Source organism: Leptopilina boulardi, unplaced genomic scaffold, assembly GCF_019393585.1.
Source record: "Leptopilina boulardi isolate dan_hultmark-lab unplaced genomic scaffold, ZJU_Lbou_2.1 LbouV2_64, whole genome shotgun sequence".
Taxonomy (NCBI): domain Eukaryota; kingdom Metazoa; phylum Arthropoda; class Insecta; order Hymenoptera; family Figitidae; genus Leptopilina; species Leptopilina boulardi.
Window position 1 is genome coordinate 1,107,304 of NW_026138010.1, and position 14,332 is coordinate 1,121,635.

A 14,332-nucleotide genomic window follows, 5' to 3' on the forward strand; every position below is an offset into this window, starting at 1 on the left:
AAATCAATCTTTTGATTGATATAATTTTTATTTTTATAATAATTTATATAAGATAGCAAAATTTTCAATCCTTAAAAGTTTTAGAATTGAAATTGACATCTCTAAGTTAAGGAAATTTTACTAACGCCTATTCTTAGTGTTATAATGTATAATCTTCTTGCATCCTCGTATATCTATGCCCGTCACCTTTCAAATAGTTTCCGCAAGTTGAATTCATTGTCTTATGTGATTTACCTGCCATCACTTTTATTTGCCTTTTCATATTAAATACTTATACCATTTCCTGTTGTAAGTCAAACAGGTACAAACTTGAATTTCTTTGACAACTTATAAATTTTCCTTCTTAATTTTCGTGTGCATTCTCCATTTTTGAAAATCGAATAATTTTAGATTTAAATTAATGTTGTTTTTTTCTCTCCAAATCTAAAATAGTTGATATTTTATTTACCCAACTTTTTTTATTAAAAGAATCTTAATTTAAAAGATTTCTCATTCAACAGAATTTTAAAAAAAGTTAAAAGAAAATTAGATAGAAAATTGTAATTGATTTATTTAAAAATTTTGTGCCAAAATCATTTTGTCTGTTATTTGTTCAAACATTTGTAATTTCGGTCAAATGAAAAATCGAATTCTATATTCGTGCAAAAAAAAATTCAAATCACTTAAATTCTGTTTAATTAAATTAATTGAACGAAGCTGAAGTAGGCAACGTTTATGATAAACGATTTTTAAAGAAAGAATTTTTTAAAATGAAAAATTCTATAATTTTTTGCCTAAAAAATATTTTTTTATAATTTTTTAATTAATAAAAACTACAAGAAATATTTTTTAGGCAAAAAATTATAGAATTTTTCATTTTTAAAAATTCTTTCTTTAAAAATCGTTTATCATAAACGTTGCGTACTCCAGCTTCGTATAATTGAAACAGCATAAGTCCACTTTTTCAAAAATCTCTTTTTAAGATTGAAATGAAGCTACATAATCTGCTAAAAATATTACATAGATAGAAAACTTCTAAACATTTAAAAAAATGAATTACATAATACTATTTAACAAAATGTTAAAACTTCATTAAATTTCTAATTTAAAAAAAAAATTATTTATGTAAATTGTTAATTAAAAATTATCTAAATTGAGTATTTTTAATGAATACCCTTGTTTTGTATATCATACTTCGTTTGATGCAGAAACAGCATAATTCCAAAAGTTTTTTTAATATTTGAATACTATATTAATAATAAAATTAATCAATCATTAGTTACATATTTTTTAAACTTATAGATTAATAGAAAGTAAAAAAAAAGAATTCAAAAAAATTCTTATATTTACTAGAAAAACAGCTATTATTGATTCCTGAACAATTTTGATTTGTGGACTTATGCTGTTTCTGCACCCTAGATTTTTTAAATAAAAAGGTTATGAACAGAAAAATTTTGTTGAGTAAAAATTCATTATATTTAAAAAAGAAATTATGTCAAATTTAAATAAAAAAATTCTGACTAATAAATTTTAGGGAATATTCATTTATACGCCCCTCGTAGTAAATAATGAATTTTTTTAATTTCATTTTTTTAAGCATTTAACCGTTTTTTTTTTTGGTTTTTCCAGCGGAAATTTAATTTTTCTGAGTAGATACGGTAAATATTGTAGTACTGTACACAATGAAAGAAAAAAAGGATTCTGTTTATTCAGTCCCTCCAATGTAATCAACACTCATTATGTATTATCTATCTCTTTCGCTCCCCCTTCCTCTCTCTGGAGCCCGTCAGGCTGTCACATAGACGCTCAGCCTTCAGGACTTCAACTTCAGTCTTACTTATACCAGTCTGAGCTCAACAAGTCAATGAGCGCGGGTCCGTAAAATATCACGTATAGTGACTGTATTTTCAAAATTACTCTTAAACAATCTCAATATGGTGATTTGTTGTTAAAGTGAACTACCCCTTTTTGTTATTTGTGTTTTAACATACCAAGTGCCGTTCACTGACATCTACCAATTTATTTATCGGATACTAAATTTTTAATCGGTAAGTGTAAAAGAGAGTGTTTTCATCTATTATACAATTCGTATACTTTCATATCCGTCTAGAATAATAAAGGCCATAGTATACTAATACATATGTGTATGTTTACATATTATTTTATTTTTTAATATAACTTTATTTCAATAAAAATTAATTCCGTTTGATAAATATTTTTTTAAATTTTGTATAGTTTTTTAAAAAAAATTTTAAATTGTATAGTTCTATAAATAAAAAAAATATATTATAATAAATTTTTATTAATTTTGTAACTGAATAATTACATAAATAATTATTATAAATTAATAATTAATCAAATAAACATACTAATTACTTATTCTTGCATTATCCTCTTAATTGTTTCCTGGAATAAAAAAATGCATATTTTTTTCTTTTTCCACTATTTTTTACACTATAATTACATATATGTTTATCTCTACTCCTCTTTCTAGTAAATTAATATTTAAACCAGATAAAAATAGAACCGTGGTACATATTTATTTCATTGTATGTATTCTGGCGCGTGAATGTATTTATTTGATGTTTTTCTTAAAAAGATTTGCCATTGAGTGTGACTTGGTATTCAACGTGTGTTTGAAACCGAGAAGCATGACGTCATTGATTGGTGATTGTAATTCTGGAGAAGAGTTTTTATAGTTGTCGTTTTTAACAGACGAGTTAAAAAACCTGATTTAAATGCAATTACGTCTGCTTATTTTATTTTGGAACATTCTTAATATTTTTGTTCATTTATTATTATTTAAAAAAAAAATATATTTGTTCATGCGATTTGTATATAATATAGTCTTGATTGTAATCATTTTTAATGGGATAAACTGGTTTGTCATGTTTAACGAAAAATAAATTGTACAAAACTAACGCGCGTAATCAAACGGATGTTACTGATAATAAAAGAAAAAAAGTTTTGCGCCTTTGTCGAGAGATGATGATAATAATAAATTTATCATCATGAAATCGGGGAAAAGAATTGGAGTTTCAGGGAATTTTTGCATTCTGCCGATATTTAATCCTTTCAGATCCAAAGTCCATTCAGTAATAACTAATAATATAATATAATAAATTTTCTTACTAAATTTTGAGAATGAAAAAAATTTTTATTATTAAACTTTGAAGGAAAAAAAAGTAGATCATTGATCTGAACATCGATTGGAAATAGGATTATGTAAATTATTTTATTTATTCTAATTGACGAGAGGTTCTTGTCCTTTGACCTGGTTAGAAAGTCCTGACGTACGTATCAAGCATTAATATTCAGTAATAAAATGTTTACAATATGCTTAAAGTTTTTTTTTTCCTTTTTTGCGTAAAAATAAAGTGTATTTCAAAAATAATTGTATTCATTCTTTGCCCTAAAATTTTTTTCAAATTTTATACCAAAATATTCTAAAGTTCATGTAAACATTTTTAAGATTTAATTGTTTCATTTCCATTATTATATTGCTTTTTATAAATACGAAATACATTAAGAATAATTATTTATAATCATTTCTAAGAAATTGAATGGATTATTATCATTTTGAACGTGAAATTAATTCGTTAAAATTGTTTTTTTTTAATTTATTGTGTTTTCTCATAAAACTATATTTTTAAAAAAATTTTATTTATATTTTTTTATATTCTTGTAAATAATTTTTTATTTATAAATTAACAAGAACTGTCAGTATTTTTTTTTTTTTTTTTTTGCTAATTTACCTTCTTATAAGTAAATGAAAATTTATTATTATTGTCAGTTCCGCTAATCATAATTATTTTTTCTTAGACTGGTTTATAAATTATAGAGAGGATTTTGCAATTTGCGGTATTAGAAGAATATTTTATACTGAAATTCATTACAAAATTTTTATTGAACGCAGATTTCTCTAGACCTTTGATATCTAATTCTTAGATAAAATATAATAATTATTATTTAATTGCGAAATAATGTTTAAATATTGCAAGAAAATAAAGTACAGTCAAAATAAAATTTTAAATTTATTTAGAATTCTAATCCTTCGTGTAGAAGAGAAATTATTTAAAATGAATAAAATATTTCTCGCAAATTCTTTCTTTTTTTTGGAGTCTTAAAATTTATTTATTTATTTATTTTCATGCAAACTATCATAAATTTCTCAATTTTTCCAGAAAATTCTCAAATTGCCTTTTAATTTTTCGTTTTTTTCAACAATGTATTTCTTTAAATTTACTGAACGTTTTCTTTTATTTCTTTCTAACTCCGAATCCATTTTAATTTTCTAAACTTCTTATATTTTTTTATTCTATTACAAATTATTTCTTCAAATTCTTCCTTTTTTAAATTCCTAAATTTTTTTTATTAACATACAAAGGGGATAAAAAAACCCCAAAATTTGGTCCACCTAAAATAGCTAACAACCTGATTAAATAAATTATATTATTATTTAATACTAAATAAAAATGTGCAATTATGCATATTAAATTACATTTAATAATTTTTTTTGTTGCAGATGAATTTCTACTCTTGAGGTTTTATTGACAAAAAACAGTCATAACAATGCAACAATTTTGGAGGATTATTGAGTTACTACTCATCTTAAAAGTATCAATTATTTATAGTAATAATTGTCAATTAACAGAATATAATAGTATATGTCAATGTTCTCGTACCATATCAGGACGATATGATATGGATTGTCCTATTAATTCGACAAGAAGTGAAATAGATATCAGAATCGAATATTTTTCTGAGCAAATTGTCACGATATATTGTCAGAATAATGACAATTTATTATACTTTGATCACAATATAAGTTCCATTGTGAAAAATGTGAAGATATTAGCTCTACATAATTGTTATTTCGAGGAAATTAAAATAAAAAATATCGCTTCATTAGTGGGAGCCGAAAATCTCGAGACACTGCAAATTCTCAACTATAAAACTATAAGAACAACTTTTGTTACATTGCACAAAAATCAGTTTCAAGATTTGACAAATTTGAAAACACTAGAAATATCTGATACTCGTTGTAATAATTTAGATGAAGATTTATTGGAATTTATACCAAATATTACAACATTAATTTTGAGAAATGATCAAATTAAATCAATTCCAACAAATTTCTTTCAATTTACTCCTAAATTGAAAAATATTGAATTGGGAATTAATAAACTTAAAGTGTTCGAAGATGGGACATTTAGTAATTTGAAGGATTTATTATTTCTCAGTCTCTGGCGAAATGAATTAACAAATTTGAGTAGTGATGTTTTTGCTGATTTGAATTCTGTAGAAACAATTAGTCTTTTTTCAAATCCATTAACAACATTACCTGTCGACATTTTTCACAAGAATGTCAATTTAAAAATAATCAATCTTTCGCGAAATTCATTCAAAAATTTACCGGCAGAGTTATTTCAAAAAAATCATCATCTCAAGAAATTGAAGCTAGAGAATGAACTACACCTTAAAACTTTACCAAATGGATTTTTGAGCAATTTGACAAATTTACTGGAGGTAAAATTAGATTCATCGAATTTAAAAAGTCTTCCGGAAAATCTTTTTGAGGGATCGATCAATTTGGTGAACATTAGTTTGCAGAAAAATCATTTTGTCTCATTGCCTGCTAAAATATTTTATGGATTGAACAAATTGGAACGTCTCGAACTCAATGATAATAAAATTGAAAATTTAGATGATAAACTTTTTGATTCTTGTATCAATTTGAAAAACTTGAATATTAATAACAATAATATCGTCACAATATCAGAGTAAGTAATTTATTTTTTATTACTGATATGTATTAAAAATAATTTTAATTAAGAATTTCTTAAAATTTTGGAAATGTACAATTTATTTTAATTTTATTGTTTTTGAAGAAAAATTTAATCTCTATTTTTTTACAGGTTCACATTTTCCAAACTTGCGAATTTAGAAACCTTATTTATGAGACGGAACAAAATAATGAGTATTGATAGACAAGCATTCTACTCTTTACATCATTTAAAGAAAACGTCTTTTGCTTTTAATAATCTAACAACAGTATCAGTAACAAAATTGGGCTGCGAATCTGTATTTAACAGATGTAATGAACTAGAAGTATTGGATTTATCGTACAATAAAATACAATTGTTGTGTGACGACTGGACCAGATTTCCTGGACATCATTTCAACTTTCTCAATCTCTCTCATAACGATATAAGTTCCTTGACGGTAAGTTTCAATTTTTACTTTCAACAAAATTGTATTAAAAAAAAGAAATGACTTGAACAGATCTAATAATTTCATCTCAATTTTTGCAGGTGGATGATTTAGATATTAAAAATCAAAAAGATTTTACCGTAGACTTATCTTATAACAAGATAACGACTGTCGATCTGAATGATCCATTTAATGAGAACTTTGAAAAACGTTTCAATGAGGAATATCGAAGCACAGTTGTGTTATTACTGAATAATAATCCAATTAAGTGTGACTGTGCTTTGTACGACTTTTTACGATATTTGGATGGTTCAATGATGAATGTGCGAGATACATTAAAAATAAACACTGGACCAATGAAGTGTTCCGATTCGAAAAAATACGAGGATATTTTATTGTCGGAATTGAATTCCAAGAGTTTCGAGTGCATTCCGCCGATGGAGGAAATTAACGATTTTGAAATGTGTCCTCAAGAATGTGATCAGTGGACGAGACCGTCAGACAAAACATTTATTTTCAATTGTTCTTACAGAAATCTCAATCAAGCTCCAGAAAGTTTGTGCTCATTGAAAAGCAAGGGATATGTCAAAGAACTTGACCTCACTGGGAATAATATAACAATTATTCCAAACCTTCAACAAACTGGTTACAATAATTTATCGAGGCTCACATTGTCACATAATCAAATTTCAACCATTTCCACAAATTTACTTCTTAACGTTACACTTCAGGTAAGTTTTTTTAAAAATTTAGTTCAATCAAATTAGAATTTTTAAACGTTCTAACTTTCAACGGCAATTTTATTCGCTTAAAAGCTTCATTTTTTAGTGAAATTATTGACACCCACCCCTTTATCATTTAGAGTCAAAATGGTTATTAGGAAGAAGAAAGCCTATTACGTCAGTAAAGTTTACAACGTTTATGATCATCAATTAAAAACAAAAAATATTTTTTACGCAAAAAATTATAAAATTTTTATTTTAAAAATTTATTGATCGAGGAAAGTTGGAAAAATTTTTTCAGACAAAAAATTATAATAATTTGTATAGAAAAAAATATTTTTCTTATAAATTGTTGATCATAAACGTTGTACAATTCACCAACGTTATAATTTTATTTTTTTTACTATCAAGAGTTTTTCTTATTTTAAAAAATTTATTGAAATTCTTAAAATAGAAATGATAATAATCAAAAGAACTCAATTTTTAGATAATAGTTAGTTTATATTATAAAAAATTAAATACGGTTTCTGAAAATAATAAATTTTGTTCTTTACAGAAATTGGAACTGGACAATAATCATCTAACGGTAATCAGACCAGAGGTAATTGAAGAAATGAAATTATCCGTGAAAAAGATGAAACTTGGGAATAATCCATGGCAATGTGATTGCGGAGCACAAAGTTTGCAAATTTTCGTGAATACAAAAAATAACACTGTCGAAGATGAAGAGAATGTTATTTGCAAGAATTTCAACAGAATGCTGACAAGAATTAAAATTGACGAGTTATGTCCATCGAATCTTGAATTAATTGTCACTGCAAGTGTATTTGCTGCAATTTTTGGATTGACTTTTGGTCTGATCGCTTCATTTTACTATCGTTATCAGCAGGAGATCAAAATCTGGCTTTACGCGAAGAATCTTTGTCTATGGTTCGTCACCGAGGAGGTATTGGACAAAAACAAACCATACGATGCATTCATCAGTTATTCCCACAAGGACGAAGAATTTGTCATCAATGAACTTATGGCGAATCTGGAGAAAGGACCGAGATCCTTTAAGCTCTGCGTTCACTTCAGGGATTGGCTTGCAGGCGAATGGATTCCATTTCAAATCGCAAGGTCCATCAGGGACTCGAGGAGGACAATTGTCGTGGTCTCGCCGAATTTCATTCAAAGTGAGTGGGGCAAATTGGAATTTCGCACTGCTCATAAAGAAGCTCTAACCGAGGGAAGGGCGCGAATTATCGTTATCCTGTACGGTGATATCGGACCTGTTGATAAATTGGAACCAGACCTGCAATCGTATTTGACTATGAACACTTATGTGCAGTGGGGCGATCCGTGGTTCTGGAATAAACTTCGTTATGCATTGCCCCACAAATCGGACGCAGTTTACAACCCATCGAAATACAAGAATTTCAACAAAGCACATACTATTGTACCGTTGGATTTCAATAAAACGGAGGTAAAACAATTTCCCGAAAGTGGCCTGGCACCACTGAATGAAAATGGAAAAGTCATCATTGATATGAGTGACGATGAGTGTAATAAATTAAATACCCGTTTCTAGATTTTAATAGAATTTTTAATAAATCGAAATTTCAATTTAACCGAATTCTAATAAACAAAAATTTCTATTTCACTAAATTTTGTCTTTAAACTTTTGATTTAATAAAATTTATATTTCATCAAATTTTACATAATGTAAAATTTCGATACATTTCAATTTAATTATAATTTTAGAAGCATTTTGAAATTTGATAGAAAAGTCGAACATTCGAAAATTCAAACGAATAAAAACTCACAATCCGAGAAATGAAAAATATGTAAATTCATTGTAATATGTAATAGAAATTCGGTTAAATATGAATTTTGGTTTCTTAAAAATACGGTCAAACAAATCGTTTACTTCGTTGAAAATTTGATTATATTAAAAATAGTTTGTTTTACGAATTAGTGTAAATAGAAAATTTGGCGAAATAGAAATTATTAATAATAAGTAAATAGTAATTCGAAACTATAGAAATTTGTAATATTTTGTTTAAAGTATATTTTTATGTCTGATAGTTTGTTTCGTTTCTCTATTATATTATATGGCTGTTTCAGAAAGAAGACTAGATAGATTAATTCAGTAAAATCACATTAATAAAAACCGCAATAATTCGACTTGTACCTTAAATTGTAAATTATCTTTTGAAGCTTGATTTATTAAGATTTTACTGTAATTACAAAAATGACGTGGTAATTGTAAATACGGATAAAATTTAAGGACCGCGTTCAAGAAAGTCCAATGAATGATAAATGTGTGGAAATATTATTTAAAATTTTTTGTTTTTAATTTGAAAACTATTTCAAATTTAAAAATGCGATTCTAAAATGTGTCGTGCTAATTAAATCAGTAATGTACATATGTAATTGTTATGATACTTTTTATATTTTTAAAATACTCGACTTTACTATGACACATGTGCCATATATCAAAATAAGACTGATATAAATGTGTGTATATTATAATTATAATTTTACAGCTTCACATAAAACATGTGACATATACATATATGTATATATTCCATTAAAAATTCGTACATAGTCAGAAAAGCTATCGTTTCATCTTTTCTTTTAAATTTTGTAAATTTATTGAATGAATTTAGGATTTTTAAAGTTATAAGAGACAATAATTATGTAAATAGTCTTAGGTATATGTTATTATTAATTCATTTTCATTCATCAAATTTGAAACATCTGTAAATACAATTTGTCAGTGAGAAAAAGTATAGTGTGTGTAAGAGATCAAGAACGTATAATAAACAAAATACAAACAGAAATGTTGATCTTTTTATAAAACTACATATTTGTATATAGAAAACAATGTTAAAAAAAATATACGAGAGTGTTACTATGTTTTCACAATGAATTCAAAAAAAAATCTTATTTATTTTAATAGTAAATATTTTCTAAATAAGGTTTGTTTTAGATATAATTACTAAAATATACATTTATTTTTACTCGTTTAACACAAATTAAATAATTTAATTTCAAAAGTCGTTGACAATAAATAGTTAATTTTTTTTAACTTACAATAGAAAAAGCATGCGCGCGCATCGTTTTGGCATAAAAATCGTCTTCAAAACGATACGATTTTGCCTACTGTGGAACCAACCTGATGGATATTTTCATTTTAATAACTTTTTTCTAGAAAAGTAAATGTGCATTTAGACCTCTGCAGTCTGTCTATAGGTTGAGGTTGCCATAGTAACGAACAAGAATATGAGATTCAAAAAATACCATGGCAACGCACGAGTGTGAGTGAGACAAAAAATTTGAATATTCAAATTTTCTGTCGCACTCACTCTCATGCGTTGCCATGGTAACCTTCATGCAGTCAAAAAGGTGTAAGAGCGCTTTTACTCTCTTATTCTAAAGGTGGATACAGAATATGTAGACACAAAAGACAAGTGCAAATCCAAGAAAACTATGAGTGCAAAAGAGATAGCTAGACTACTATTCTGTATTCACCTTAACTGCTGCCTGTACAAGTCGAGTTGTAACCGTACCATAACATTTGTTTTGTCGCTTGACGTTGGTAGCACTGTTCGTTATTATTGAAGTAAGTTTTAGACTAATAGACTTGTAGTAGTTGGGAAGTTTTATAATTATTTAGAACTGTTTTTGTTTTTCATACTCGTTGATAGTAAAAATGGATATTCGCGAGAAACTTTTAAAAACTGTTGATGCAAATGATCCGCAATTTAAAATACTTTTACACAATGCTATTCAAGCTGAAATTAAATATCTTGAGGAGCAACTTGCTGGTAAATATATTATTAACATATGATTTTAATAATAAAAATTGTTTTTGTTATATATTTACAAAAGAAAAATTTAAAGAGTAATCGAACACAAGCAGTTTCTAATTGTTATAATATAATTTACATTTGTTTTCCATTATTATTTTATAGCAAAGAAGTCTTTAAATGAAAGAAAAAGATTAGAACTAAGTAATCTTTTGGAACGTAGAAAGACTTTAAAAAAGAGTATTCAGGAAAAATCAGAACTTCTTCCTATAATGGAAAAAGCTAGTAAATGGTAAAAGAATAAAATTTATTGCTATTGTTTGATTTTATCTTGTGTAAAGAATATTTTGATTACTTTCATTTATTATTTTTCATTTTATTTATTATCAGTTTGCTCCTTGTTATAAATATTAGTAAAATATCTTACTTGTAGCCTTCAAGAGTATTCACATAAGTTGCTTGAAGAATTGACATTAACGCAAAGTATGGTAGACGATGATTCTTTGCGTCAATTGGCGCATATTGAGCAGGAGAAAAAATTGCTCGAAAAACTCGAGAAAAAATGTATCGAGTATGAGGTATGTTGACACAATATAATTAAATCCTTTTCTTTGAATTCATAATTTTTTATTATTACTTTTATTTTTGTTATTTTATTTAATATTAAATAATGACCAATAATTAATGAATAAATAAACGCAATATAATTTAAACTAATTCAAGTAAATTTTAAGAATTGTAAGATACGATTTATTTTGTCCATTGTGTACTTTTACAAAGTTTTACAATTTTCTTTCTCGCAAACTTAAAATTTTTTTAATGATTTTATATAATAATGATAAATAAAATTAAATATTCAACAGGCAGAATTTGAAAAAGCTCCTTTGGCTCAAGAGTTAAAAGAGGTCAATCAAGAATTACTGAAGGTTCAAGTTGAATTAGAATTTCGTAAGATGAATATTAAAAATTTGAAAGACAGTTACAAAACTTACGAAGATATCCAGAAGAAAAGAGAGCAAGAACAAGTTATTGCGATAGCGAAACTTTGGTTGAGACATCGAAACCATATTCGAGAGTGGAAAAATTTGAGAGACGAAAGAGCTAAACTCAACACCATAATGTCTCAACAGAAGAAAGAAGTAAAATTATTCTTTTCACTATTAGTATTTTCAATTATTGTTAATTACATTATTTATTACATTTCTTTTATCTTAGATTCAATGTCTAATCAAAGAGAAGGAAGACATAGACAGACAACATTTAATGGCTCGCTTTCAGATGCCACCTCCCGTTATGGACACAAAATTTGTTGAAACTATATTTTCTCAAATAATGATAACTGAACAACAAAAACCTGACAGTTTGATTGATTCACTCAGTGACAGCGGTAATAGTTTTATTTTATAAATACTTTCATATTTGTACTATAACAAAATAATTAATTTTTTTTGTAGCTTCGATTTGCTCCTTAGCTTTCGACGAAATGTGTAATGTTCCTGAAAAAACAAATGTTACAGTGACTCAAGTTGAAGAAATAGAAATTGAACCAGGTATTTTTAACAATTTTAAATAAGTTTTCAATCCATCATTTTTCTATTTTTTAGTTCCAATAATTCATTTTATTTTAATTAAAATTTAATAAATTAATCATGGTTTTTTCGATTTTTTAAATTATAACAAATTGAAATTAATGTTTTAGATGTTATTTCTTTAGCTACGAATGAAAATTCCCAATGTAGTACAGTATTGGAATCAGAAAGAAGTTTACAGAGCCCTGCAAAAATTTCCAAAAAGTCTTATGATTGTAGAATTAAATTGATAAATGAAAATATTAATTTTAAAAAAACAGAGGTGTCTAAGGAAAATGAGAAATCTCCTCGAGTTAATACAACATTAAAAAGAAATAGAAATGATGTTTTAATTCCAGAAAATATGCCGAAAAATGACAAAAATAATAAACAATTTTCTGACAATTTGGGAGCAGTAAAGAAGGCTTCTCGAGTTACTCCAACTTCAAAAAGAAATAGAAATGAGGATTTAATATCGAAAAATATGCCAAGAAATGACAAAAGTACTGAACAATTTTCTGAAAATTTGGGAACACCAAAAAAAGTAAAAGCAACTGTACACAATGAAGAAAGAAATTTCTATTCGACCAGCACAGAAATAGAAATATTGGACATTTTTCAAGAAGACAGTGTTACAAAAGAAACCGATTTACCTTTTGAAAATCATTCAGCTTTAGAAACTGACCTCAGCTTTAGTCTCGCCGACTCAAACATTCCACAGAAAAGTATTTATACATTTTTTTTTAATATTACAATTTGTAAATTTAGAAAATTAACATTTTTTAATTTATAATACATTACAAATTTAAAAGCAGTTTCAGAAAGTGTCCGAAGCTTTAGTCTCGCCGACTCAAACATTCCTCAAAAAGGTATTTATATATTTTTTTAATATTAGAAATTGTAAATTTTAAAAATTCATATTTCTTAATTTATAATAAATTAAAAATGTAATAGTTATTTAGAAATTAACAATCATCAATTTAGAATTTTAAAAAATTCAAAATTCAAAAGTTCTAACATTTTTAAAATTAAAATTTAAAAGTTAGAAAATTATGGGTTACGTTAATAAGAAATTAAGAATTATAATAACTTTTTGTAATTGAATTTTTTCTTAAATGTAATTGTTTTAAAAATAAATGATCAAAAAATATTTAATTCTTTAAAATTTAATTAATAGAATTTTTATTTATGAATTACATTTGTAATGTTAAATATTAATTTATTAAATAGTTAACTTTATTCTTTCATAATATATTTATTTTTATTTACACTTTTTTTGTAGATGGTGAAATAGAATGTAATTCTGATTTATCGCTTCAAAGTTTTGTGGATGATCAGCATAACTCGGTTGTTTTTACAACTGATGAAATGTCAAATACAGATAACGATGTGGCATTGGCCGAACAAAATTCCCCCCCTCCGGAACCTGCAGGTTTTATTTCTCGATATTTTTTGAAAATTTCTCCTAGTTTATTTTATAAATTTAATTTTTTAACAATAAAAAATTATTTTTACAGCTTCACCATCATTTGGATTTTTTGGTAATCAGAAAAAACGAGCTTTCACTTTTCAAGGATTATTTAAGTAATTTAACAAATTATAAAAAAATTCCAATCGACAGACATTTATTAGCTTTTTGTTTTCGTTTTCTTTTTTAGAATTTGTTGAAATTCTATTTTTTATTGAATTTTTTTTTATCATTTACTTATGTATTTAAAAAAATATTATAGATATGTATTAAACAATACAAATAATTAATTATATATTTATTAATTTAAACTAAAATCAATAAATATTAAAGGACATAAATACTACTAAATAAAAGTTTATTTGTTAAAATATACACGGGATTTATTTACTAATTATTGTATAATATAATAATAACTTAAAAAAATATGTAATATAATAATATATTCAATAAATATGTATTAATCGTATTAATAATGATGATTCCTAGTGTTTTTGAATTCAAACCTAAACTAAGCGCCAAAAGTTTTAATGTTAGTAGCACTGATTTTTACACTCCTAGGCCGTTTCCGAATTAGGATTTTTAGAG

General features: G+C 25.6%; 2 protein-coding genes across 4 annotated transcripts; both read left to right on the plus strand.

The window, feature by feature from the left end:
* Positions 1-1,799: 1,799 nt before the first annotated feature.
* LOC127290427 (protein toll-like) lies at positions 1,800-9,422 on the plus strand. The gene is made up of 5 exons (XM_051318970.1): positions 1,800-2,027; positions 4,505-5,762; positions 5,898-6,204; positions 6,294-6,923; positions 7,471-9,422. The coding sequence occupies exons 2-5, from the start codon at positions 4,552-4,554 to the stop codon at positions 8,482-8,484; spliced, it is 3,162 nt and encodes a 1,053-aa protein (XP_051174927.1). The 5' UTR covers positions 1,800-2,027; positions 4,505-4,551; the 3' UTR covers positions 8,485-9,422.
* Positions 9,423-10,543: 1,121 nt separating this feature from the next.
* On the plus strand, positions 10,544-14,101 carry LOC127290434 (kinesin-related protein 9-like). Of its 3 annotated transcripts, none has more exons than XM_051318982.1 (10): positions 10,544-10,726; positions 10,874-11,000; positions 11,142-11,286; positions 11,572-11,847; positions 11,924-12,095; positions 12,163-12,258; positions 12,423-13,001; positions 13,089-13,145; positions 13,559-13,708; positions 13,794-14,101. In XM_051318982.1, exons 1-10 carry the CDS (start codon positions 10,612-10,614, stop codon positions 13,862-13,864), a joined length of 1,788 nt encoding a protein of 595 aa, XP_051174939.1. In that variant the 5' UTR covers positions 10,544-10,611; the 3' UTR covers positions 13,865-14,101. The 3 variants fall into 3 exon arrangements, with proteins under 3 accessions (XP_051174939.1, XP_051174938.1, XP_051174937.1); XM_051318981.1 differs by having other exon boundaries at positions 12,408-13,001; positions 13,092-13,145; positions 13,794-14,100; XM_051318980.1 differs by having other exon boundaries at positions 12,408-13,001; positions 13,794-14,099.
* The last annotated feature ends 231 nt before the right edge of the window (positions 14,102-14,332 follow it).

Excerpts from the sequence above, each read along its gene's own strand:
- LOC127290427 (XM_051318970.1), top strand. The coding sequence starts at position 4,552 with ATGCAACAATTTTGGAGGATTATTGAGTTACTACTCATCTTAAAAGTA. Across the intron at positions 6,205-6,293 it reads ACGATATAAGTTCCTTGACG|GTGGATGATTTAGATATTAA; the intron begins GTAAGTTTCAAT and ends CAATTTTTGCAG. Across the intron at positions 6,924-7,470 it reads TTCTTAACGTTACACTTCAG|AAATTGGAACTGGACAATAA; the intron begins GTAAGTTTTTTT and ends TGTTCTTTACAG.
- LOC127290434 (XM_051318980.1), top strand. The coding sequence starts at position 10,612 with ATGGATATTCGCGAGAAACTTTTAAAAACTGTTGATGCAAATGATCCG. Across the intron at positions 12,259-12,407 it reads AGAAATAGAAATTGAACCAG|ATGTTATTTCTTTAGCTACG; the intron begins GTATTTTTAACA and ends TTAATGTTTTAG. Across the intron at positions 13,146-13,558 it reads CTCAAACATTCCTCAAAAAG|ATGGTGAAATAGAATGTAAT; the intron begins GTATTTATATAT and ends CTTTTTTTGTAG.